This window comes from Bradysia coprophila, assembly GCF_014529535.1.
Source record: "Bradysia coprophila strain Holo2 chromosome IV unlocalized genomic scaffold, BU_Bcop_v1 contig_5, whole genome shotgun sequence".
Taxonomy (NCBI): Eukaryota; Metazoa; Arthropoda; class Insecta; order Diptera; family Sciaridae; genus Bradysia; species Bradysia coprophila.
Genome location: NW_023503374.1, coordinates 2,797,390 through 2,820,439, shown reverse-complemented (window position 1 = coordinate 2,820,439; position 23,050 = coordinate 2,797,390). Strand labels below are relative to the sequence as shown.

General features: G+C 36.2%; 1 protein-coding gene across 4 annotated transcripts in view; it reads left to right on the top strand.

Moving 5' to 3' along the window:
- Positions 1-2,051: 2,051 nt before the first annotated feature.
- LOC119071547 (disintegrin and metalloproteinase domain-containing protein 10) overlaps positions 2,052-23,050 on the top strand; it is a 43,479-nt gene continuing 22,480 nt past the window's right edge. The window contains exons 1-4 of one of the 4 annotated variants that reach the window (XM_037176448.1): positions 2,052-2,241; positions 2,328-2,441; positions 4,093-4,376; positions 19,616-19,636. In XM_037176448.1, the coding sequence (XP_037032343.1) occupies positions 4,313-4,376; positions 19,616-19,636 (85 nt within the window). In that variant the 5' untranslated portion in view covers positions 2,052-2,241; positions 2,328-2,441; positions 4,093-4,312. Of the gene's footprint in view, positions 2,242-2,327; positions 2,489-4,092; positions 4,377-19,615; positions 19,637-23,050 lie in introns of those variants that run through there. The other 3 variants (XM_037176447.1, XM_037176450.1, XM_037176449.1) reach the window with 3 other exon arrangements.

Sequence of the window (23,050 nt, the reverse complement as noted above, 5' to 3'; positions counted from 1 at the left end):
TCTCCCTTTAAAATCACTTACATTATCCACTCTTTGCCTTGTTATCATATACAAATAAATTGCCGGATGCAATATAGACAGCCCCGTACGAAGTCAACTTTCATAAATTCCTATTTAAACAGCTATATACCGCTATATTTACCTATATTTCACTATAAATAAAAATTCCACAAATGAATATGCTATTATATAGCTCTACATGCCTGTATATTGCTCAATATAGCTGTATATAGATATATATAGAAGTCCATATATGGAATGCCTGAAACACCCCACACACATAATCACTTCTATGTTAACAGAAACTCTCTAAGTACAATTTTTCCCGCCGGCAGCCATTTTGTTAGGAGACCGGAGATAGTACTGACGCTTCGCATTCATTAACACCTTTCAAACAAAAAAAATCATGAAATTCAGTCAAAGTTACTCGAGATATTGACAAAATACTCCACGTTCACTGTACGGCCGAGTATAGCCGGATAAGAGTCAAACCACATCGAAATTTTCTGTCGTGAAGTGACAGTTTTGACATTGACATTTTTGACGTTGTCATTTTTGAAATCTGAAAAATTTCATCATAACCTCAATTTAAAACGTGAACTGAACACAAAACTTGTCTTAAAACAATTAATTTTAAATAATATTACAGTATTATCGTAAATATTACAATAAGTATGCGATAACACTGTAATATTATTCACAATTAATTGTTTTAAGACAAGTTTTGCGTTCAGTTCACGTTTTCAATTGAGGTTATGACAAAAAATTTCAGATGTCAATAATGACAACGTCAAAAATGTCAATGTCAAAACTGTCACTTCACTACAGAAAATTTCGATGTGGTTTGACTCTAAGAGCTCACTCCAAGAGACCTAGCTCACGCTATGGTGAACCTAATTTCATAAACTTTTTTTCCCTGATTGGTACAGTCAATAGCTATCTAATAAAGCGAAAGTAGACGAAATATGGCGCCCTGTACCTAGTTCACACCAAGGGGTCTAACTCACGAGTCGGTCATCCGATTTCCATAAACTTTTTTTTTGTCGATCGGTATTGTAAATACCTTTCATTTGACGTATCACTTACAAGTGTAACGTTTAAATGTCCGGAGATATCTCCGTAAAGCACTTATTGAGCCCCAGCCTGTCTTTTGACATTACCAAAATGGTAAAAAAAGAATTTTCAAAATCGGATGCGTTTTACTCAAGTTAGAGAACCCACAGACGGACAGACACACAGACGGACATTTTTTTCGCTGATTTGGCATCTATGGACAACCACAATAAGTTTCCCCTTCCTCAGGGAGTCCAATTCGAAGTGTTACAAACGTATGCGTAAGTACATGTTTGGGTGCCCATGTACTTTTTGGGAGCTGATTGGCGTCACCATGTCACCTCTCGATTATAACTCTATGACTCAATACCGATCAAGGCTGTATACTTTGGGGATGTCACGCAGATGCAGATACGCGGGTTACACACCACGTTTCATACAAAAAATTCACCACGCCATACAAATTCAATTTTGGTGAATTTGTTTGCATGGAAAAGGTGTGTTCCCGCGTATCTAATAAAATGGCGATCTGCGTGACCTCCCCAAAGTATACAGCCTTGATACCGATAGGTTGATTTGCTCTCAACATATCTTTGTTAACATTTTGCAAGGCTAATGCAGAGAGAAAACCATAATAATAAACAAGCCAGACATTCAGTGTCATGTTGTCTTTCATAGGTGAGCTTCAACCAATCAAATCACAGAATTTACCTTAAAGATACGAAGTATACACAGACATTTACCATATATGAAAGAGTGATATATACGACAAAGTCGAATATTCGTGGGTCAAAAAAGACTATGTTGGTAACTAAGCTTTTCCATCTTACTAGCTCAATTTTAGTGTGTCGAACACATAAAATTCCAGCCCACGTTTTTCTTCGACATGTCGTACATATCTCTCATTCATATATGCATTTACCCCATGACTTGTAGCAACTTTCCATTATGTTTCAAAACTTGATGGTTTCACTGTTACTATTTATTACAAAGTGTATGCAGTACTAGTCAACGGTCTCATTTTGTACCAGAGTCTATGACACGTTATAATGTTTACCTGAAAAATGATTAAATTGACGATTGAAATGCAAATTTCTTCAATAATATGTTAATGTAGTGAATCCGTGGAACATTTTTCACGATAAACCGGAACAATAATCGAAAAAATTGGACAATTACTGGGCTGTGGTAAGTATGATTCAGAGAAGGATTCAAAATTTGACATTTCTGTTTGCTGGAGACGGATTCTAAATCACAACCTTTTATGCTTTCAGCATTTTTTCCCTAATTGTGTAGAAAGAATTGTCGTGCTCGTCGTTGACGATGGTTGAACAATAAAATCGAAAAATCCCAATAAAAAGTGTGAAAATATGAACTAAATCTGGATAGTCAGTGTAATTTTATGACTAACAATGTGCTTGTTTCGATTTAAATGGTAAACAAAAGTGTAATTTTGAGGTCATGCACGAAATTCGATTGCATTTCTTCGAAATTGACGAAAAAGTGTATTTTTCTTGTGCCGTGCAAAGTTCTTTGTGGTGGAGCTTGTTGGATTTTGATCATATTCACCACTGATGGCTGTCGAGACTTTCGATTATTTTTATTTATGTTTTTGTTTGCTTTGTTCGTACAGCATTAATTGTGCATTTTTCACATAAAATTGAATTGTTGATATCGAAAAACGGGAACAGAAACAAATAAATTGAATAAAATCATCTTTCGGTTTTTGAAAAACCATTTTTGAGTAAAACCCATTACGACATGACTTATGCGAATAATTTTTAATTGGCGAAATTGACACTCCACTTACATACATTCCATTTTAAATAAATGAATGGTCAAATCAATTTTCAATTCTTCAGTTCAACACTTATAAATTGTAGTGTTTGCCTGCTGTAAACTATGTCGCAGAAAATTAACAGAAAATTTATGTTTGGTGAAAACACAAAAAAATTATTTTATGATGGCCCTAAGTGATGATGCAGATAAATTAATTGCAGCTGATTCTAAGGCAATTCCTTTTAATGATTTTCAAATTTTCTACGAATTTATGACACTTTTCTTTGTGAAAATGTTTGTTCACGGCAAAAGTCACCATTCACCTAAAACACTTCCTAATAAAATTATCCCAAACAATGATTGTGCCATCCAGCGATAAATTTTGTTTGGAAAACAACCAGCGACGATTAATTCTTTCATTTTGACTTGTTGATGCATCAGTTCCCGTTTCTTGTTTGTTGTAAAAAAAAAACGTCATTTTCATTAGCTGAACGCTGTATTAGTCATCAACAAAAAATGTTTTTTTTTAACTCCGAAACTGAGGAATCATCGATAACCGGTACTTTTTTCATGAACATTGATTATGTTCTCGCTAAGTGGAAGTGTTTCGAAATGAAGTGGAGTCATAACTCAAACAAATTGTGAATCGTCCGCTTCTTCAGCTCATAGTCGAGATAATACCTAAATATTTGGTGCCAGGACTTTTGCTATGTAAAAGAAGGTTGTTTCTTCTAGGCAACTCAATCAAAACTATAATTCCTACATATGTACTACCGACTTTGCTACCGAATTGGGTAGTACCAATAAGCGACAGATTAACAGAATTTTATAAGATTAATCAAATGACAAACATGTTCCTGTGATAAGTTAGCAAAACAAGCAGTCAAGTCTTATGTTGTAGCCTTTAAAACTTTCCTTTTTTATTCAATACCACGAGTTCAAACCGAATTAGCCAATTATTTATCAATTCGATTGCATTTGTAAAGTTTTTCGTTTATATTCTGTTACCAAAAATGTAACCAATGCATCAGTGATCATGCGTCTACATTTGCCAAAAAATTGAAATAAATTCCAACACATCCAAATAACAGGACAAAGACATTGCACAACATAAATGCATAATGTGGCTTTGGTGAATAATTCTGTGATATTGTGTTTGTGTCGAAAATTGGTCAGCTGGCGTTAGACAAGCCATTATTGCAGCCAAGTCTGGATAACAGCTGAGCCACCAATAATTTTGTTTTTTTTTTGTTGCAACAGAGGACCGTTCCGATTAAGTGGTTCATTATGCATTCGAATTATAAGGTGAAACAAAATGCTGAATAAATTCTAAGCCATGGATAAATGAGACAGAATTTGTTTGAAGTGTCACATGCTTTGTGGAATCGGTTGTGTTATTATTTTACAGTTTCGTTTGTACTGTTTGCAGTGAAGTAGTTTTTCATTAATAGTCATATTTTTGTCGACTCAATTTACGTCAATGAAAATGATACCATGTGGATTAATTCTGTTCGTCTTATTGGCTTTACCATACATAGAAAGCGGTAAGTTTGATTGACGTTTTTTTTGCTATTAAAGTTACTTAAAATGTTGTTTGAAATTTTGTCTCTCGCATGAAACAATGAATTTTTCGGTCAACATAGTCAATTGTTAAGGTGGCCTCACTGTCGTCCGTTTAACTCTCCGTTTACGTGACGTTTCTATTGTTTAGATGACTTAACATTGTTTTAATTGCGACTGTGAATTCAACGTTATCATCATCCCTATTATTGTCATTACCAACTTCATCTCAAAAGACAAAGGCCGTAGAGTGATTTTTTTGTGGCGAGTGTGCAGTGTTGCAACCAGAGTCGAAGACAAGGTTTGCTCTCAAAAACAGGAACACTTTCACCGACGTATGTACGAAACATTTAATGCCGAGGTTGGCGAAAGTTGATTTATACTCTTTAGCGGGGCGAAACTAGCTTGTCTCTTGTGACACATAATTTTTTCTGGTAGAATTTTATTTCTAACATTTTTTGGGTCAATATTTTGTTGATAAAACTTTTGCGTACAGGCGCAAGGCCGTCTTTTATTTTTCGATCAGTTGTTTACACTTTCCTCGTAATCTGCCATTCCTTCGTCATTCTGACGTTTCAGCGTCACTCCCACTGATATCAGTTCTTTTGTAAGTTGATAAAGGGACTTGCGTCCCACTTCCACTGTTTGTGGTTTTATATCAGTTCTTTTGTGAGCGTTGTGTCATATTTTCGATCGAATTTCAATTAAACGATAGAGCTTTGCAGACCCGTACGATTGTATCCCATTCTTAAATTCAGCCGAAAGAAACGGCTAGATATGATCATATCTTCCAAACGAATGACTTTCAAGAGCTCACACTTGAAACGCTCATAGCTTTGAAATTATTGAATTTTATGAAAATTCCTTAAAATTGGTTTCTGAGAATTATATCTTTGTCATACCTTGAAAATTTCATCCAAATCCACCAAACAATTCAAAAGTTTAACCGTTTAACAAAGTCACAAACTCACAAAGGTTGGTAAAATTCGTATGAACACGTATGAAAAACCATTTCTTCATACAAAATTTTGAAGTATCTCGGCCAAATCTCAACCTATTTTGACGTGTTATGATTCGCCTATTACTTCTCGTTGATTGAAAAATCTTGTAAAGTCCAATTCTTTTGTGACGAATAAAGTAACTTGGGGGTAGCAGGAGCAATGTAGGAAAAGCAAAAAAAGTTCGTGTTCCTTAGTCCTACGGATTTTTAGCCCCGTACGAAGTACGAAGGGGCTTATAGGATTACGATGCCGTGTGTGATTGATGGAATTTGAAGCAGACGGTAAGGGCAAAGTGTTTGCCTGTGTTCATAGATGACGAATCCGCAATAAAAATTTTGGCCGTCTGTCCGTCACGTCGATATCTTAAGTAAATCAAATCCGATTTCAAAAAAAAAAAAATTCCTGAAAGATAGTCAAAATAGTGAGGCTAAGTTCGAAGATGGGCGATTTTGGGTTGACCCCTCCCGAGCTGGGGCCCCATAAGTGATTTAACGTTTTCCGAAGATATCACTGGACATTTATAGGCAACACTTGTAAATGATACGTCAAAAGGTATTTAGAATACCGATCGCCAAAAAAAAGTTCATCGAAATTGGATGACCGACTCGTGAGTTAGACCCCTTGGTGTGAACTAGGTACAGGGCGGAAAGCCGTTTTTGCTTGTAGGCTGGCCAAATTTGAATGGATTTAGATAGATTTTGCTTTATTAGATAGGTATTGACCGTACCAATCCGGGAAAAAAAAAAGTTTATGAAATTCGGTTTACCGGAGCGTGAGCTAGGTCTCTTGGAGTGAGCTTATATGTGGCTACTCGGCCGTACAGTGAAGGTGCTGGTTTTTTGTTAATATATCGAGTAAAATTTGACCGAATTTCATGAATCTTTTTTTGTTTGAAAGGTACTAACGAATGTAAAGCAGCCGAACTATTCCACCTCCTAACAAAATGGCCGTCGGCCGCCATTTTAAATTTTTGTAAAAACAATATAAATCGATGAAAATGATAATTACAAAGTCACTGATCAGTGAGAAGTGTAGTTTGTGTTACATTTGAAAGGAACGTCGTACGGGGCTTCGTTATTGCGCTATGCGCAATTTTTAAGACGTACACATTTCATAAGAATTTTACTTTACCGACGTTTACGGCCGCAGTAGACTTACGGTAAGAGTAGGGCGACAGACGAACTAGGGTCACGTGCGCAATGGATGTACGGGTTTGTACGGTGCTCAGTCGCAGCAAACGCTCCGACTGTTCTGACGGCTCGTTTTTTCTTGGGTTAGGACTTGCGTCAAGTCGCCTTACTAACGTGGCATGAATTCTGTAAAAACATTCGTCATGTTCAATAAAACATTAATCGTTAAACAGAGCGGCATGTGATTTTTCTTCAGAAAATAGTAAAAAAAAAGTGATCAAATTTACCGAAAATAGTTGGTTTTCTCACTATGATTTACACCATTTACACCACTATTGATTTACAAAAAGTGACCGAATAGTGAAAAAAAAACAACTCTAAATCGCCAGTTTTTACTAAGAAGAAGTAAAGTAACACTTTAGCGCTTGTTGGGGTCGTGCGGGAGGTTTACAAATCTTGGAAAAGGAGCACAAAATTCGATTTGATTACTTTATTGAGACAAAGTGTGTTTGGGACATCTGAAAATAATAAGAACCGTACAGTTTTGGCGATTGGAAGGCCCTAAGAACTTATTGTTATCTGATTACTTGTTCTTGTCCCTTAAACTGAAATGACTCAAACAAAATGAAATATTATTTTTACAAACGTTTTTTAGAGCAAAAATCTCTACGACGAGTTATCAAAAGAACTCCATCTGATATATTTCAGACCCAATAGCACATGTTTAAACAGACACTGTGAAGGTGATTAAAAATTTAGAATTGTTTATAGACTTACGGGACAGCCTTTAGGAAAAATAAAATACCGGAGTTATTTCCCGTTTACCTCATCGATTAAGGAAACTAGTTGACCGATTGCTAAAAACAAGAGTGACTAATCCTCTAAAATTGTTTACCTTTGCTTGATTCAAGTAGTACATTACTTACCAATGTTACAAATACTGGAAATGGCACTGCTGTGTGAATTTTGGCGATCGAGTCGTAGGCCAGGTTGGTAAACACACAAGAATTGCCATTTCCACCATTTGTTCCATTACCAAGTAAGATATTTTATTGCTTGCCCCAAGCGAAAATTGATTCTTACATATCAATTTGGCCCCTGCGAAAATGGTCGATTACATGAGGGATATTTGTGTGATACTATCATCAAGGAATCTCTATTTTCGCGGGGTGCACAGTCATTCACGTAAAACGAGTTTTCGCGGGGTGCAGCCAGATGAAGGAGAATGCATCATCTGAAATATTTAATGCCTTCCAACAGAAAGAAAGAAAATAATTATTGATGTTTTGTGTTTTTGAACACAAATTTTCCAGTGGCGTGAGTTGAATGTCGCAAAAGCATTTGAATTATTTCGAAAAGAAAATCACAAAACTGAAAGTGTCAGCCATTTTTTGCTCCAGCAATAAATTCAATGTTTGTAATGAACACATGGCAAACACTTTTAGTTGCGTATTTTTCACTTATATTCGAGAACACTAAACACTTTGCTTATGTTAGACATTATTCACTTCACTTCACTGCCAAATTTTTTTCTAAATAACGAAAACAACAAAATTAATGCATTATCCTGAAACGGAAAAACAATTCAGTGACAAGCCGACTGTTGTGACCGTTGTGACGTGTATTGAGATTACTGCTGTAACAATACCAACATAACATTAGTGTTGTTTTCGGGATTTTTAGCCCCGTACGAAGTACTGGGGGCTTATAAGATTAATATGCCGTTTGTAACACGTCGAATTGGAAGCAGACAGTAAGGGCAAAGCATTTGGTTATGTTAATAGATGACGAATCCGCAATAAAAAAAAATGTCCGTCCGTCCGTCCGTCCGTCTGTGACCCCTCTAGCTTGAGCAAATCACAACCTTTTTTCAAAATTCTTTTTTTCCCCGATTGGTATCGACAAAAGTAAGGTCAAGTTCGAAAATGGGCATGGTAAGGTCGGCCCTTCCAGAGCTAGGGCCCAATAGGTGTTTTTCAGTCTTTCGACGATATCTACCGAAATACGCACGCAATAGCTGCTTGTGATATATCAAATGAAAGGTATTGACGAGTAGAACAAAGTTGCTGAACATTGTTTTTGGGTAAGATGCAACGTGGGCTTGTTGGGAGGGCTCAAAGGTCGTTACTCGGCCCTAAGTGTTTTTTGCACATAAATCGAGTAAATCTCATCCGATTTTGCTAGTTTTTGTTTCATTTGAGAGATAATTGAATGCCGAATAGAATGATGGCAAAAAAAGTTTCAAATTTGGGCCCTTGGACTAAGGCCGCTACTCGGCCCTAAGTGTTTTTTGCACATAAATCGAGTAAATCTCATCCGATTTTGCTAGTTTTTGTTTCATTTGAGAGATAATTGAATGCCGAATAGAATGATGGCAAAAAAAGTTTCAAATTTGGGCCCTTGGACTAGGGCCGCTACTCGGCCCTAAGTGCTTTTTGCACATAAATCGAGTAAATCTCATCCGATTTTGCTAGATTTAGTTTTTTATGGAAGGGAATTGAATACCGAAAATAACGTGGCGAAAAAAGTTTCAAATTTGGGCCCTTGGACTAGGGCCGCTACTCGGCCCTAAGGGTTTTTTGCACATAAATCGAGTAAATCTCATCCGATTTTGCCAGTTTTTGTTTCATTTGAGAGATAATTGAATACCTAATAGAAAGTTGGCAAAAATGTTGGGTTTCTAAAATAATGTCGTAAATTGTTGGTTTTGTTTGAGAGGTACTTCGTACGGGCTTTCGTAATTGCGCTATGCGCAATTTTAAAAATGAACACTTTCAGTAAATTTGACCATGCCCAACTTGACTTGCATTTTGGTAACAGACGCATTAGAGGGTTGTAGACGTATTAGGGTTCCGGGCGTATTACGGCTACGGACGTATTATGGTTACGGACGAAATAGGATTACGGGTCGTACGGGGCTAAGTCGCAGCAAACGCTCCGACTGTTCTGATGCCTTGTTTTCTTCGTAGACGTGTGAGCCAATTTCGGAGGGTTCGGCGGTATACTAGATTCGTTGTTACTGCGTTAAGGAATTGATATGTAAGAATCAATTTTCGCTTGGACAAGCAATAAAATAGGATACAGTGCAAGCTGCTGCCATGATTCATTACTTGGGGAAACAATTTTGAAACTCGCAACTCACGCGTGTGTGTTTAAGCGCCTCGGTTTGAAAACTGTTATTTTGACGCGGGTAGTTACATACCTCGCCTTCGGCTCGGATATGCAAACTCTACCCTTGTCAAAATAACAGTTTTCAAACCTTGGCGCTTAAACACACACTTGTGAGTTGCTCGTGCGGAGTTGTACTCCGTCAATAAAACGCTCGAATAAATTCTTAACTAAAAATGAATTTATTGACAAAATGGATCGAACCGTTTGACCGCTACGAACGGAATGATGACTCGATATAATGCAATCACTGAGAAGAGTGCGGGTGGTGAATATGTAATTTGCTGAATGAATAATGAACCGCCGCACTCGTATCTCAAAATTGTTCCCCCATGTAATGAATCATTTTCGCAGCATGCACTGTAACCTACTATTACTCAAAAACTTGAGGTTAAGTTTCGCCACAGTGAAATGAAGTTAACTTTACCTCACGTCTTTGAGTAAAGACTACTTTCTTGTTCCTTTTTTGAACATGTTTCCTCGATAGATTAGGTTCTTTTATTGTGATATGTACATGAGCTTTCCACATTTAGTTTACCTATCCGTAGAGACATTTTTTTAAATCTTCGTGTAGCCGTATGTAGCTGTGTTCTATAACCAATAGGAAATAACTCATTTGAAATGTGTTTCAATTCCTTATGCAGTAATAGAAAGCATTGAAAGCAAAAATTCAAATTGTTTTAAGTTTTTGTATTGGTACCTGCAGCTGCTTTCTGTTCGACTATAATGGTTATTTGTGTACCTGTTTCGACGATTGATTTTAGGCAATTTCGCGGATTGTAGGCCGAACGAAGTGAGTGCCTTAAATCAACCGTCCCAAACAGGTGCACATGTAAGTTTTCATGCAGAGGGCCGGAAACCCGAGAAAATTCGAAAAATTGCCCTCGTTTTCGGCCCCGAAGCATGAAAAAAAGATTCTCTGCAAATTTTAGATTCACATAAAGTCGACAAGTGGATAAGTGGACTACTGTGGTTTGGTGTACGTCTGAAAAAACCGAGGTACCCTAATACTTAGGAAAATCGGACAACGTGTTGACGTCTTTCTGTAATAAATATCAAGTTGAAATAAGAAATTGTTCCGATTTTTCAATATTTCTTTCAAAATAGTTGGAAATAGTGATAAAAGTTAAAAAATCAGGAAAAAGTAGGCTTCTTTTAAAAACAGTCGGAATTAGTGAGAAAAGTATAGTACATTGAATGACAAGGGGCGAAAGTAAAAAAATTCAACCGTGTGCGAGAGTTGATGCCCGCGCCGAAGGCAAGGGCCTCAATCGCACAGGTTGAATTTTTTTAATTTTGCCCCGAGTCGTTCATACTATTTTTTTTTGATACCAACATCGAAAGTTGATACGTATCGCAAACAGCAGAACAAAATGTTGAAATATGAAGGCATTTAGCCAGAAAATGCGGGGGTCCAGGGGGCAGCCTCCTGGTATATCAAAAATTTAATTATTTAGCCATCACAACAACAACACACACAAAAATTAACAAATAACTAACAAATCATTCAGCAACAAAAAGTATCAACTTCGTATGTTAATTTCAATATGAGCACTGGCGCACGCTTTATTTCAATTTTGATCGCAGTACACTTATTGACAAGAGTCGACTATTACATTATGTAGTCGACTTTCCCATTATGTATATTGACTTTCGCTTTATGTATTCTTTCTTTCTCCCCGCTCAAACACATAACTTGCATTTTTTTACTTTCGCCCCGGATTTCGAGGGCGAAAGTATCAACTTTCGATGTTGGTATCAAAAATAGTTATTTGTGTATCTGTTTAGGACGTTTGATTTTAGGCAATTTCGCGAGTTGTAGCCCGAACGAAGTGAGGGCTACATGCGAAAGTGCCTAAAATCAAACGTCCTAAACAGATACTCAAAAAAATTTTCATGTAAGGGGTCGAAAACCCGAGAAAAATCTCGAAACTCCCTCATTTTCGGCCCCGACACATGAAAAAGTCACATGCTGCCCTGGTTAAAAACATGATAAAGAAAAAACATTTTCATCACACGAACTACGAAAATTGTAATTTTCGGTTCCCAAACGGGAAGCGAAAGTAAAAAAATGCAAGTTATGTATCGATATCGGTTAATACATAATGCGAAAGTCTATGTACATAATGCGAAAGTCGATGTACATTATGCGAAAGTCAAATCTTGTCAAGATGTTTACTTTGATCAATATTGAACAAACCGTGCGCCAGTGCTCTGATTAATGTTAACATACAAAGTTGATGACGAATAATTCAAAGGATATTGTTGTTGTTTTTACGTCTGATTGTTGTGATGGTTGATAATATTAATATTTTCTTATACAAGGGGGCTGCCGCCCCCTGGACCCCCGCAAATGTCAACATATTTTGGTTTACTTCATCATACGATAACGCATTTCTTCGAGTTTATGTGCCTCAATTACAATTTTCGTAGTTCTCGTGATAAAAAGTTATGTGGATCACACGGGACGACGTAAAGAAATTCAACCTGTGCGATTGCGGCCCTTGCCTTCGGCGCGGGCAGCAACTCTCGCACACGGCTGAATTTCTTTACTTTCGTCCCTTGTGATCCAAATAACTATTGAATAAGCATTTATACAACAAGGAACGAATGGAATGACTCCCAACATATAAATAGTTTCGGATGACACACTTACATGACCAATGATATAAGATACTCAAAATCAACTTTTGAGTTGCAGTCACAACAGAATCAATAATATCGCGCGTTATACCTAACGAGAAAAGTTAAAATGAATTCCATTAGCTTCGTTACTCCAAAGTAAATGTTAATATTTTCGAATTTGAATACACAGAACCTGATAGTAAACGTTCTAAAATTCGCTCAAGCTTCATAGTTTGGGTAGTTGCAGCGTGTTTGGTGGCTGTAATGATGTACACTGTACACACTGAATGACTCGTATAACGTAACCCAAATACGATGAATTTATTTTCATATGTCTAGCCTACATGTAGGACGCAGTGCCTAATGAGATTTCATCAGCCTCCGAATATTTTCATATTATGTTCATAGTATGTTCATGCTAGGACCAATGCTGTGCACGATGCAATTACGTTTTGGTTTAGACAGTCAAATGTTTCGAATATGTTTTTGCCATCAATGTAAACAATACATGCTGTCACCACGATCATGTTTGTAGCCTGTTTTACAATACACATTGATCGCATTGCAAAACAAATTGGATGTGGCACATTTTATGTCTTTTTCTTGTTCGTATTCAATAATGTGGTAGTGAACAGTGAACACTCATCATATACCAAACATATGTTAAGCTAGGTGTACAACTTTCGATGCCTCTTTACTATAAATCTGAAACTTTTGTAACATTGTTGTTATCTGACCTAAATAGAAAAACTTACAACCCAACATCAAGTTAAATATGGGAAATTTATTCTTTTTTGTCTATTGTCTGAATTATAAGGTTGGATATACTACCACTATGTGTAGTGTATATATACATGCACTTGAATGGCGCATATAGATACAATTTACAACGTTCGCCACTTTTGGGGTAATATCCATTTAATAAAAATTTACAAAGAGATGTTGAAAACATGTTTGCGCATGTTTTAAATCTGTTTTTAATCAAACGAGAAGGCCTGCAGTGTTTCATACACACAAAGTTTGCCATGATAGACGATGCTAAACAACATTGAATCGTAAACGAAACTCGAAGTGAATTTGATATACAAAACAGAAATGGCAACCTCTATTGTTGAGAGTTCTCGAAAACCCTTTCTGTGGAAATAACATCAGAAATTGATTGAAATTTTCGGTTGTTTTTAGTAAGAACTGTACGGTTCGGGGTCCCAACAAGAAGTGAACTGTAAACGTTTAAATGTGTTTCTGCGAATCGATGACGTTCGGTGCATGAAGATGCAATTCATAAAACATTCATATAGTAGGTGATTCGACTCATGTTTCTACAGAAAGTCGTGTTCTTCGTTTAAAATTCCTTTAGGGGAAATACTGTTTGGAAACTAAACGTCAAATGTAATAGATTTTCGTAGAAATTTCTAGTACATTTCGTCACAAAATAACTGATGTCAGTACTCCATCTCTTTGTGAACCAACTTCGCTGCTCTGACATTTCATGGACATTTTACCAGAGTGAAGTTATATGTATCACCTGATAATAGAGCGCAAAGAATGAAATGCTAAAGAAAAAAATTATGGCGCCTGCTGAGTTGCATGCTCCTCAAAAATTACATTAGCCCAATTTTTGACACTATTTTTTTGATCGAATAAATTGTAGAAGCTTCGATTCCTTATAATTGGCACGATTGCAAATTACTACTCCGCATAGTATGGTTACGGCATGTTAGGGCATGTTGCCTGTTCATGTTTAGCGTATTCTGACTTTCATAGGGAGAAGAATTTCGCGTGTCATTTTGTCAATTATTTTGAATGGCGTGGCGCGAAATTCCTAGCAGCCATACTTCTTATTTCTACTCTGATGCATGGCCATCTTTGAACTCGTGGAATTCGCAACACTCCCATTTGTGGTTTTCGATTTAAAATGAGGAAACAACGCATCCTGATTCCAGGTTGATTGATTCTTCCATTTGTTTTCTTGCCAATGACAGATGCAATCGTCTGTCACTGATTGTCCAAATTTCCATTATCGTCTGTCAGATGCAATCGTCGGCCACACCATCCTGTCTCGGCTGTCACGTTCGAAATTTTAGAAGTCCTGTTCCTCTGGTGCGTTGGCCTTTCAACGTTCATGTTTCTTCCGACTTTCATTGTTACAAGTAGTCCGTATTTATACCTTGATTCATGGTCACGTTCGACCAGTATAATTTCAAGAGGTTACTTGACTGAATTCATTAGTGGAATTCACAACATTAACTAACAGTTGTTTTTAGCAGTGGTGACGGGAATTGAGCTATTTATTTCATAAATATCTATAACGCACACGCATTCTATATCTTCCTCATTAACTGGACACTTGAAACGGTAGTGGTATATAGCTGTAGACATAGCCACTTCATAAATTTACCTTCGGATGGGGCTTTCAACAGTACATTGAGAAATTTTAATAGGACAACATAAATATCAGCAGAAGTTTCATTGGAGAGACTTAAAGATTTAGTAATGCAGAGCAGTTTCAAGATAGGAGATCCAGAAAAGTAGCTAACATTATTCGTACGGGTCGCTATGTTTGTTGACCTAAATAATTTTTCTACATAAAAACGGTTGGCTGCGCGCAGTATATTGATACAAATATTCATTTAGTACACACTAGAACGAGTACTCAAATATTGCTTATTAAGGAGTTTCCGATGTGAACAGCACATTTTTGTCTAATGAAGTTGACATAGAGTATAATGTAGGATATGATTTCCCTTACACTTTTCTCTGCTAAAATTAAAAGCATTTATGCGGCATGCAAGCCATGAGCACAGAATATGAGGCAAATAGAATTTTCTTTTTCATATTCATGTATGTGAAATCTGCATATCTACATCAACAAATTATATCGTTAATTATTAGTCTGGCGATTTATGGGTCATACAACCTTTAGTAACAGTTCCACCATTCTTCGTGTGCGTATAAATCTACCTAAAGAAATCAATTAGACCTTGCGTTGTTCACAAATTTTTGTGGACAAGCATTAAAGGGGTCATTGTTGTAAAGTTAATTAGATTATGCACGTATCCTCACTTTCGTGTCTTTATGTTGAACACATATTGAAATCGTTTGCGTCAAGTTGCAGCTAATGGTTAGGTGAATTCGATTCCATGCAAACTTAGCAGGTGCAACAATATTTGTCTCAAAATATGATGTTGGCAGCATAGGTTTCTTCCATCGTACGGTAAAAGCGAATTTTGACAGGCCGAAGACAACCGACCGTCATCCACAGAAGCCAACATAACCGCAACTTAAACAAATTTGTTCGTTAAAACTTCAAAGTGAGGTTGTGTTGACTTCTCTGTGGATGACGATTGACATTTTCAACGGCCTTGGAAGAGACCTATTACAAAAATGAATTCACCTGTCAGTCGGTATCAGTAATATCTGATCCGCTGAGGGCTTGCATATCCTTCAGTGTTCAGTATACTTCAGTCAGGGAGTGCACAAAATTCACTCAGTTTTTAAACGTTGCAGGTTGGCAATGGACCATTTAAGTATAATATGATATGTATCTTCAGACAAACGTCACAAACAAGAACTCTCGCTGTAGCCTATACAAGGGACTCCGTTAAGGAGAAGGTGATCTTGATGAAATCAAGTTCTAAGCAGAGATAACCCGTTTCGTCATTTAGGAGATCTAAGAACTGCTACTCATCAGTCGGTGGCAAACAGTCCATAGAGGTTTTCTAAATGTGCCATCGATACAGGAGACTTGTACAATTGAACAACAATTGCGTACATCTTCAGGATATTTGGACGTAAGTCCAAAATGACATCAAAACAAAACTCTTCTGATCGAATAATTGATCATCTCATTCTCACAAGCAAAGCATCAAATTGCACATTTCAGACACATACGTGATAAAAGCTTCGTCCGACACTCTTTGCCTGACACAGACACACTATAACCACGCATGCAATACAACTAAAAATGGAAAAGGAAAATTCTCACCTCAGTCGTACCTATAACAGAAAATGAACAGCCAGACAGATTAATCAGCACGAACACAGAGAAGCAAACACCAAAAAATTTCCCTCTTTTTTACAATCAGACAACTCGTTAGGGAGCAGCGCCGTTATTCTTTCTCAGTGGCAGCAAACAGTCCAATCTTCAAACCTCACCAATACCTATAGTTAGGACCTAATCAAAAGACGTCGACATCTCAACGAATTCAAAATACGTACGGATAAAACAACAAGTTCCAACACGGACTCCGGCGACCGCAAAAACAAAACCAACAGACAACTTGAAGAAGACTATTTGGCTCTTTCCACCGCATCCCAAGAACAGTCCAAAATTGTCATATACATTCAGTTTTTTATGTTGGTATAATGCCACTACGGACGTTTCATACAAAAAACGGGTCAACTGACAGTTGATAAGATCTGTTCCTTTGTCTGTACTTAGAGTGCGTTGCTCTTTCCTAATTCATACTGTTATTCCACTAAAAATGAGACATCTGATGTCTAACTTGAAGACGTTTCGGATCAATCCATAAAATGTTACAGTTGTAGTCGTCTGTCGTTAATAAACTTTCGTCTTGACGTCTCTCACCATTCGATTTGTGTAACTAGCAGACCGAGATATTTTACAGCACAATGACTACGACAACTTTTCATAAGTGACATCATCTTCTGCAGCACATAGCAATTAATATTGATCAAAATAATTAATTACTTAAGTTTATGACCTTTATTTATGGACTAGCACTGTCACCCGGGCTTTGCCTGTTACCTCTTTTATTTAATTTTGGTAATTTCTTGGGAATCGTAATTCCTACACCAAGTGAAGTCAGGTGACCCTAAGTCTAACGATTTCGATTAATAATGCAAATTAATGATCCTTAAGAGCAATGTATCCTTTGCAAATTTGTAGCCTACATTTAGGCCGCAAAATAGACGTTTTTTTGAAAAAGTAAAACAATAAAAATTTGTTACTTTTTAAGGAAAAATTGGTTTGTGGGTTGGAGAAACATGTGCAGATTACATAAATTTACACTATATGCAAAGATTTCTCCATGTAGGATAAGGTATCATCCACAAATCAAGTTTTCCTTTAAGTAACACATTTTTGCGTGTTAAAACCAGAAATTTAATTCTTCAACAAAAGATTTTAATTCAGAGAATATCATCAAAAAACGACTATTTTCCGCCTAAATGTAGCCTGCTTTGAAAAGGGTCCATTGCTCAATACGTTCTCTTCCAACGGCCAATGATTTACGTACAGCCGACCAGCTGGTCCATACAAACGTTTATAGTATTTATCAAATTTTATTAAAGCTTAAAATACTGATTACATTGATTATGCGTAAAGGAAATGTGCTTTGAGGGGAACTCAGTCTACTGTGTAATTTGGATTTCCTATGTTATTTGAATAAATAAAATGTTTTCGGTTAATTAAAATCTGTGAACAAAAAAAAACAGATTTATAGCAACCAGGCGAGTGTAATGCAATGACTCTGAATGAATTACTTTTTTTTACATTCAATGTGTCACGGCATAATGGTTCAAAAACCTGTTTTTGTCAATCCATCGATTCGTCATGACGGGTTTTGTCGTTTCGATCAGATAAATAATTGGATTATGTCAATTAAAACGAATTGAAGACCAGACGATGATCGTTGACGTCAAATCAGCATTTCGAACTACCGAAATATCGTTTTTTAACGATAATATCGTTTTTGAACGATAATATCGTTTTCTAACGATAATATCGCTTTTTGAACGATAATATCGCTTTTTGAACGAAAATATCGCTTTTTAACGATAATATCGCTTTTTAACGATAATATCGCTTTTTAACGATAATATCGCTTTTTGAACGATAATATCGCTTTTTAAACGATAATATCGCTTTTTGAACGATAATATCGCTTTTTAGACTATATTGACCTTGTAGAAATGTTGCCTCTTCGTGTTGGATTGGAACAAATTCACAGCAACGTTTCGACTTCTTCCGTTGACCCTAATGACTCTCAACTCTCAACATCTGCCACTTATGACGCAAATATTTTGACAGAATTTATTTGTTTTGATAAAATTGTTGAGTTCAGGCATAGAATGCGTGACCATTAGCAATATCAGTTATTTTGTAAGCAAAGACACAAATACTTGCGTTATTGTAGGGTTCGGTGTTTCATTGTTTCGAATTCATCAATATTCATTAAATATCTAGTGCACAATTCACTTTTTCGACGACGATACATTGTCAAACTCACCTTCGACTACCATGAAGTGAGGAGACCAATCTCATTTTATGTTTTATTGAGCATTTAAATGGCAAGGCAAAACCTCGCAACTGCATGCATCGTACGAGTTTAATTAATCGAATTTAATTTTACATTTTGAAAGAATGTTTCGGTTGTTTAAAGCAGGTGTATGTCGCTAGCGCTCCAATATTTTTGGGCTGTTAGTTAATGAGCTACCTTCTGTGCTATTGAATCGTGGTCTTCGCAAGTTTTGTGCTGCAACACTTAGACGATTGTGCAAGCTTCCGGTTGGGTGCACACAATAGAAGCATCCCATAAACGACGACATATTTCGAACAAAAAGTAGGGCTTTCTCCGGTGATTGCGCAGCACAATGTCAGTATTAAATAGCACATAAGGTAGCTTACTAACTAAGCTTACGAAAATCGCAACTTATAAGGATGGGGGCGCTGACGGCACACACCTATTTTAAACGTCATTCAACTCTGTAATATTGAACGAAATAAGTTTATCGCTGCTCCTAATGTCATACAGAAAACCGAAGCATGTGTAATATGATTGTGGTTTATGGCAGCTCATGTATAAATATATATACGAACAGAGGAAGTGTATTAAACGATTGCGTGGTTTTTGTTATGCTTTATTTGCAATTTGTAAATATATGGTAGACCGTAGACTCGGGGATACCTCTCGTACTTAAGTAATTTTAATTTAACGTAAACAGTTGGTACACAATTGAAATAACAATAAATTTCCCGAAATAATTTAGCAGCAGAAATGTTTTGCATACAATAACTCACCAGCTTATGTGATATTGGAGGGGTGTTTGTTTTGACTGACTCTAATTTAATGTGTGCGTGCAGTTACAGTTTGCATCTGAATTACATTTATCTAAAAATCTAGTCAAAAATTAATAAAAGAGTAAAAAGTGACGCAAGTCGCTGTTTATTACTTTCCAAAACAAATGATCTCGTTTTAACAACAAAACTACTATTTCATTTAAATATTTTGTTCCTTTGTTTGTAAAATTAATAAATTTTCTTTTTTTTATTTGCAGGATACGTAAAAGAATCTGGTGGTAAGTGTCATTTTTACCGACTGAAGCAAACTGTGGATCAAGTGATTCACCAATAATGGAGGCATCACAAATTTCATTAAGAGTGATGGACCCTCGGCAAATTTGTAGCCTATGTTTTGGAGGAAAAATATTCGTTTTTTGATGATTTTTCTGAACCAAAATCATTCTTTGAAAGAGTTTTTTGAAAAAGTAAAATCATTAAAGCGCGTAAAAATGTGTTACTTTTAAAGGAAGAATTGTGGCAGATCACTTATCCCACTTGGAAAAATTTGTGCGGATTACATAAATTTACACAATGTGCACAGGTTTCACCAAGTGGGTTAAGTTATGACTCACAAACCAACTTTTCCTTTAAAAGTAACACATTTTTGCGCGCTTTAATGGTTTAATTTTTTCAAAAAAAGATTTTGGCTCAGAATATTGTAGGCTAAAAGTTTGCAAACTGTCAATTGCTCTTAAGTGCCACACACAAAAATCTCTGGTGCTTATTGGTTCATGCTAAAAACACACATTTAAGAGTTGTCTAAGAGGTTTAAAATTCATTGATGTTCCCAGTCAATTAAGTGTCTCCAGCTTATGACATTTTAACGCAAAATTTGAATACGCTTTAGCGAATTAGGAATGTCGAAAAAACAAAAATTATGGATTTTTTTGCATTTCTCACAAAAAGAGCTAAATTAATGAGACCCGTGTTTCATATTTTGTCAAACAAATTCATAATTTTTAAGTATTTCCGGTTTATAAGTTCCGTTCCCGCCCAAAAAAAAATGTGGAATCCACATTAAAGTATTAAGTTTCCTAATGGGACTTGTTCTTTAATCGTCTACAATGCTTTAGAAGTGTAATAATTTAAAACAATTCTGTGAAGAATGCCAAAAGGTACGCTATCATTGCATGTAAACAAACATTGTAGCCGCATCTGATGTGAAGATTGTCATAAGATGTGTTAAAAATGCCCTCCAAATTGCAATATAAGATTTTGATTTAACAGTGTGACCGACAGAGCGGTTTTCTGTCAATTGCTTGATGCAAGTTCTGACATTTACTTGACGTCCGAAAGGTTTAGTTTTCTGTGTTTTTTGTCATTTAATTTTGCGTCGTAAACCAAGATAGACGATCAATTTAGCAAAATCTTTGTACATTTTTATAATCGGTTTTATATGAAGTTGAAGAGAAATAGTGCGTGTGATACTAGATGTAAGGACGCTTAAGTTTTTTGTTTTGTTTTGTCACGGCAGAGTAAAATAAACCAGGCAGTAGCGGTTCATTTTCGAAACGTCAAATAAGGGACCTAATACACGGGATGAAAATGAACTCAAATGAACACTGACATAAATTGTAAAATTTTATTCGCAAAATATCAAGGACTACTAGATTATTCAGGTCCCTAGTCAAACAAGCGCTCCTACCTGGTTAACTGTACTATGTCGTGGTTTTGTGCATCATCTAATGCTTTCCGACACTATTTTTTAGATTTTTAAGCGCCACCGTGTAATTTTCATACGACACTTGGATCAATAAATGAATTATTGAATTTATGGGTTTCGTTTTTGGTGCTAGTGAAACTAGTATTATGATCAATCGTATCTCTTTTCAACAAGATGTACTCATATGTCTAAAATTGTTTTCGCGGTCAAATTCAAAACTACTTTCGGCGGAAGTAATTTGTTGCGTGTTTCCGGTGAAATGAAATAGTTTTCCAGCAATGGTCTTTGGTCACCTTTCAAATGCCATCATTAGTTAAAATGGTTCGGCATGGTCTTTTCAAATCTCGAGCAAAAATACCATAAACTGGGAATTGTGAAAGTTAGTATAAAAGTCGGTCTATTACATCTGTCAAAGTGACGTTTTAAACGTCAAACCAAAATAAATATGCGAAGTGGTCAAAAAAACGTTTATTTTTCTTTATCTTTCTTTATCTTTCAATGAAAAAAATTGAGGAAAATTAAAATATTTATGTGACCACTTCGCTTGTGTATCTTGGTTTGACGTTTAAAACGTCACTTTGACAAATGAAATAGACTTTTGAATCCAACTTTCACAATTGACTTTTGCAACGCTGATAAATCTAAAATTGTGTTTTCTTAAGATGAACACAAGAATCATTGGTAAATTACGTAACACTTTTCCAGTGCTGTCATCGAAAATGGTATCTTATATATATATGTATATAAAACCCTAACTCACTGCATTTCACTGCAGTGCATGTCACCACATTTTGATGCATTTCGCTGCATCTCACTACACTTTGGTACATTTCGCTACACCTAGGTACATTTTACTACATATTAGTGCATCTCACTACACCCAAGTTCCCCAGCCGGGTCTACGGATGGGCGGATGGGCCCGGCCAGGATTTCAAGGAGGCTCCCAGTTAAGCTTTCCCGGCCAGGGTTTTAATGGGGTTTAATAATGTGTGGAAACGTTTCGGGTTTTAGAAATCAAAACAAAAATATGAGTTTTTTATAAAAGTTTCACGACGATGAATGACATAGCTCCCACACGATCATAGTTTTAGGAGAAATTAGTTAGTTCTTATAGAAAAGTGGCTATTTTGTGACTCCTAAACGTTTCTATAGATTTTCCTGAAATTTTGGTTATAGGTCAAGCTCTAGATCAAAATGAGATTTGAAAAATGGGTGTACACGAGCTTTTTTAGTAGCTATGTGTGTGTGACATACAAAATGATATATTTATTGTTCTAATAGATAGCATATGGCTAAAACTACAGAACTTTGTGAACGTCACACCCCCCCTGAACCAAAATAAAGTTTTACCGAAAATGCACCCAAAAATTGATTGCTGTTCTAAATAGAGTGACCCTAGGGGAGTTCAAGACGATGGTCCATTAAGCTGGACCAGATGCTTCCCCATCCCATATATTTTTTTTCTTAGTTGTATGGGGTTGGGGTAGCATCTGGTCCAGCTTAACGGACCATCGTTTTGAACTCCCCTAGGGTCCCTCTATTGAGAACAGCAATCAATTTTTGGGTGCATTTTCATCAAAACTTTATTTTGGTTCAGGGGGACCGTGACGTAGCGTTTTTCCGTGTGCGTTAAAATTTTGGTTTTTGGTAAGAATATTTTATAAAGTTGAATAATTTAAATGAACATAATTAATTTTGATGAAGTAATCCCATCAATGTGATCCAAGAACACCCGTCTTTATCTGAACATTAAAAGAAGTTATCAAAAATTCTGTGTCCGACAACAATTATCGTAGTAGCGCCGACCTCCACACATGAAAGTATCAATTTTGTAACGTAAGACCGATCCAACTTTAGTCTTTTTTCTATAATAATTAATTAATTTTACCACTAATAAAGTATATAACAACAGGTCTACTAGCATTCTACAGGATCTACATAAAAAACGAAAGTATCAACCTTCTCGAAATTAAAATATTGTAACTGA